Consider the following 4978-nt stretch of genomic DNA (forward strand, 5'->3'; position numbering starts at 1 on the left):
GGGTTCATGCCATTCTCCTGCCTCAGCCTCCCGAGTAGCTGGGACTACAGGCACCTGCCACCACACCTGGCTAATTTTTTGTATTTTAGTCGAGACGGGATTTCACCATGTTAGCCAGGATGGTCTTGATCTCCTGACCTCGTGATCCGCCTGCCTCAGCCTCCCAAAGTGCTGGGATTACAGGTGTGAGCCACCGTACCCTGCTTGTTTCAGGGTCTTATAATCAGAACTTCAGGATGCTCCTTCTTCATGTCTACTCTAAATCATGCTCACACAATTTACACCAACCTCTCTTGCTCCATCTTATCCAGAGAGATGACAGGAGGACAGCCACACATATCCAGCCTATTTGAAGTACCCCTGCTGCTTTGCAGGCAAGGCTATCCCTGCCCCCCGACCCTTCATCACCAAGTAGCAAGAGGATACGGGGCAATCCGGTCCCATTTGACATTGAGCATTCCAGACACAATGCCAAAGTCTTCTGGAGGGAAGGAATCATCAGATAGTTCCACATCTAATGCAGCACTAGAAAATGGACGAAACAAAAACGGTTAGTAAATAATGGAATAAAATTAAAGCAGGCCGGGTGTGGTGGCTCATGCCTGTAATCCCAACACTTTTGGGAGGCTGAGGCAGGCGGATCACCTGAGGTCAGGAATTCGAGACCAGCCTGGCCAACATGGTGAAACCCTGTGTCTACTAAAAATACAAAAATTAGCCGGGTGTGGTGGTGTGTGCCTGTAATCCCAGGTACTTGGGAGGCTGAGGCAGGAGAACTGCTTGAACGCTAGGAGGCAGAGGTTGCAGGGAGCTGAGATTGTGCCACTGTACTCCAGCTTGGGACAGAGTGAGACCCCGTCTCAAACAACAAAAAAAATCAAAGCAATAGTCCAGGCGCAATGGTTCACGCCTATAATCCTAGCACTTTGGGAGGTCAAGGCTGGCTGATCTCTTGAGGTCAGGAGTTCAAGACCAGCCTGGCCAATATGGTGAAACCCCGTCTCTATTAAAAATACAAAAATTAACCAGGCTTGGTGGTATGTGCCTGTAATCCTAGCTGCTTGGGGGGCTGAGGCAGAAGGATCACTTGAAGTTGGGAAGCAGAGGCTGCAGTGAGCCAAGACTACACCACTGCATTCCCGCTTGGGTGACAGAGTGAGATTCCATCTAAATAAATAATAATAATAAAATTAAATTAAATTAAAGCAATAAATAATCAAACCTGCCTGTTTCTCCAAAAAAATCAGAATTGCAAAAGAGAGATATGAGTAATATAGTAACTTGGTTCTGTTGCACTGAAGAATCCAGGTCAAGGACTGGATACTATTGCTCACAAGCACCAAAACAATCAAGTATCCAGGAGGCAATAGGTCCAAGTTTATCCTTGCCTCAATTTTTCTTCATGTACATGCCTATGTGTGTGGAGGGAGGGAGAAGAGGAACACAGTGAATACAGAGGAGAAAGTTAAAGGGAATAAAATGAAAGAAAGGCAACAAAAATGCTCTAGGCTAATGAAAGAAGGAAAATGACACTTTTTTTTTTTTGAGGCGGAGTCTCGCTCTGTCGACCGGACTGGAGTGCAGTGGCCTGATCTCAGCTCACTGCAAGCTCCGCCTCCCGGGTTTACGCCATTCTCCTGCCTCAGCCTCCTGAGTAGCTGGGACTACAGGCGCCCGCCACCTCGCCCGGCTAGTTTTTTTGTATTTTTAGTAGAGACGGGGTTTCACCGTGTTAGCCAGGATGGTCTTGATCTCCTGACCTCGTGATCCGCCCGTCTCGGCCTTTTTTTTTGACATGGAGTCTCTGTCTTGTGGCCGAAGCTGGAGTGCAGTGGCGCGATCTCAGCTCACTGCAACTTCCGCCTCCTGGGTTCAAGCGATTCTTTTGCCTCAGCCTCCTGAGTAGCTGGGACTACAGGTGCCTGCCACCACACCCGGCTAATGTTTGTATTTTTAGTAGTGACAGGGTTCTGCCATATTGGCCAGGCTGGTCTCGAACTCCTGACCTCTGGTGATCTGCCTGCCTCAGCCTCCCAAAGTGCTGAGATTACATGTGTGAGCTACCATGCCCGACTGGAAAATGACACTTTAAACCCCTGAGGTAACAAGGGATTGTGTATTTTTTGTGTCTTAATTTTCCCTCCTTGTTTTTCCACAATTCTTGCCACTTCCCTACTGTAAAATTCTCCCAACCCAAAATGTGAAAGATGGTTTCTTGTAGCTCAGGTAAGAATGTCCTCCTTTCCAAAAGTAGGTCCCAAAGTATATTCATTCACTCAATATATCTGATGCTGGAAGTGTCCCAAAGAGAAACCACTACCCACCAATATGCTCCCTATTCCCATCTGAAAACTAAGAATCCAGAAATAGGCTTAATCTGTAACTCCAGGGCCTCCTTACCTTGAGCCGACATTGTAGATGTTGTACTGCAAGGTCAGGTCTCGTCCCTCCACGGCGTATCTGTTCAGCAGTGATTTGGAAGCCAAAAGCCTGGCTCCTTCCTCTGCTTGAGTGACAGCAAATAGAGCCAACACCACAAACGCCAGCAGCCTCATCTTTAGAGAAAAAAGCAAAGTGAGTTATCAAACCAAGTATGTAAAATTCACCAAAATTCTCTTGACAGCGCTCCTGTAGAAAGCTCCTTTGATGCTACCCAAGCAGCAGCCCTTTCCACAGAGTAGTCTATAAGCCACCAGCGCAGACCCGTTCTCCAGACTCTCCTACCATCTTCACCCTGCAGCCCTGGAAAAACCGGTACAAGTACCAGTATATCTACTGCTCTCTTCCTGTCAGAAGACCTGGGATGCTCACCGGCCGGTGGGGTCCTCTGAAGGGACACCATGTGGCCAGAGCAGGGCTTTCTTTGGGGTGCCTGATTTCGGCCGATCTTGGACCTGCAGGAGCCTGTTTGTAGCTTTCCCTCACACAGGAGTGCCCACAGCTGCAGCCTTCCCGCGGCTCCTCTCCTCCTTGGCCACAGCTCCACTGGGATCCCATCGCGGACTCTTGGGGTCCTCCTCACATCTCTGTACCCCACTCTCCAGTCCAGCCCTTGAGATCCCATTCGTCCTCGCCTGTCACATCCCTTTTTGGGTCCTTCGGGCAGGGGACGGGAGTCAGTCACCTCTGCCCACCCCCGCCCCCCGCCTCTTGTCTAGGTTACACATCCTCCAGCCAGCGCGTCCTCTGCCCTTCCCGCCTTCCCCGAGCTAACCCCCAGCCACGGGGTGATGCGCGGACACGAGGCTCTCGCCTGTCCCGCTCGGACACCCTAAGTCTCCAGACTCACCGTGGGCATCCCAAATGCCTTTCCGGAGCCACAAAGACAGGAAGAGAGCGTCAGCGTCGGAAAGACCGGAAATAAGAACTGGCCGGAAACCGTGGTGTTCCGCCCAATGCCTTGTGGGAGTTGTAGTTCTTAGAGAAGCCCCGCCTTTCTCTTTGTAGTGCCCGCCTGCCTGAGAACCTGTGAGCGCTCCCCGAGAGGTTTGTGCGTTCTCCACGCTACTTATTCGGCCCTCTGTAGGGGGATTTTCAGGTTGATTTTTCACTACTGTATTGTGACCCGCACCTGATTGGGTGCTTTGGGAAACTAGCAAACCTAGAAATTTGGATCATCTATCTAAAATGTCAACTAATACTGTTGAACAGAGAATTAGAGAAAAGCTATTCCAATCAGTATTTTTTCTATTCTCAGGCAAGACACGTAGACATTCCCTACATCCAGCAGGTCACCGCGCCCTGAGCTTTATTTAGAAGCCCTTTGAAGTGCCAAAAAAGTAGATATTTTCTTCTCCATTCCTACTGTAACTGCTTTAGTTCTTGCTGGTTACTCGATGTGGGTTTTACTCTAGTAGTCTTTCTATCTTAGGTCTTTCCCTGCTCTTTTTATTTTTATTTTATTTTTGAGACAGGGTCTTCCTCTGTACCCCAGGCTGGAATGCAGTGGCTCGATCTTAGCTCACTGCAACCTCTGCCTCCCGGGTTCAAGCAATTCTCCTGCCTCAGCCTCCCCAGTAGCTGGGATTACAGAAGCATGCCCGGCTAATTTTTTGTACTTTTAGTAGAGACGGTGTTTCACCATGTTGGCCAGACTGGTCTCAAACTCCTGGCCTCAAGTGATCTGCCCGCGTCGGCCTCCCAGAGTACTGGGATTACAGACTTGAGCCACCACACCCGGCCTCCCTGCACTTTTTAATCGGCTGCCGAACTTCCCAAAACAGCATTTTGAACAGTAGATCTTAGGTTCAGAGGATGAACTGTAAAGTTAGGCAGTCATGAATTCAATCCCAGTTCTGTCACTTAGTGGTTAGGTAACCTTGAACAAGCATTACTTACATAACACCTTGGTTCCCGCATCTGTAAAACAAGATAATTATAGCACTGACAAAAGGTTAGAGTATCAAATAAGATGATGTATGTAAAACTCTCAGTACAGTACCTGGCACATGTATGTGCTCAGTAAATGGTAATTATCAGTATTGCTGTTCTTGTAGAATAATACACATCGCCTGTATCTGCCTTTGTATCTGTCCCTCCATTCTCCACCTCCAAGATTGTAGTTTCTTGAGAAAAGGTTGTCCATTTCCCGTTGCTTAGTGTCCTGCCTGAGCACACAGGAAGTAGTCCAGGAATTAATAATGACTTTTCTACATACAACCTCCAGTCTGCTCCGACTTCAGGCCTTGGTGTGTGACTTCCTTGAAATGTCCTCCTGCCCCTCTTTCCTATCCAAATCCAGTCAGTCCTTCAGGACCCTGTTCTGGTCTCGTCCTCTCTGGGAAGCCCTCCTTGGCTTTGAGTGTTCTTTTACAGCACAACAATTTGTTTTCCTCTAATTGTTTCTGGCTTGAAAAACATACCTTAGGCCGGGCACAGTGACTCATGCCTGTAATCCCAGAACTTTGGGAGGCCGAGGCAGGTGGATCATGAAGTCAGGAGATCCAGTCAGTCCTTCAGGACCCTGTTCTGGTCTCGT

General features: G+C 48.8%; 1 protein-coding gene across 5 annotated transcripts in view; it reads right to left on the reverse strand.

The window, feature by feature from the left end:
* The window catches only part of SSR2 (signal sequence receptor, beta (translocon-associated protein beta)), a 17741-nt gene extending 14378 nt beyond the window's left edge, over positions 1-3363 (reverse strand). Inside the window, exons 1-4 of one of the 5 annotated variants that reach the window (XM_011928369.1) lie at positions 3290-3298; positions 2654-2734; positions 2401-2555; positions 427-525 (exon numbers count right to left, since the gene is read on the reverse strand). In XM_011928369.1, coding sequence (XP_011783759.1) covers positions 427-525; positions 2401-2555; positions 2654-2734; positions 3290-3298 — 344 coding nt within the window. The other 4 variants (XM_011928370.1, XM_011928371.1, XM_011928372.1 and 1 more) reach the window with 4 other exon arrangements.
* Between the last annotated feature and the right edge of the window lie 1615 nt (positions 3364-4978).

This window comes from Colobus angolensis, unplaced genomic scaffold (assembly GCF_000951035.1).
Source record: "Colobus angolensis palliatus isolate OR3802 unplaced genomic scaffold, Cang.pa_1.0 Scaffold77, whole genome shotgun sequence".
NCBI lineage: Eukaryota > Metazoa > Chordata > Mammalia > Primates > Cercopithecidae > Colobus > Colobus angolensis.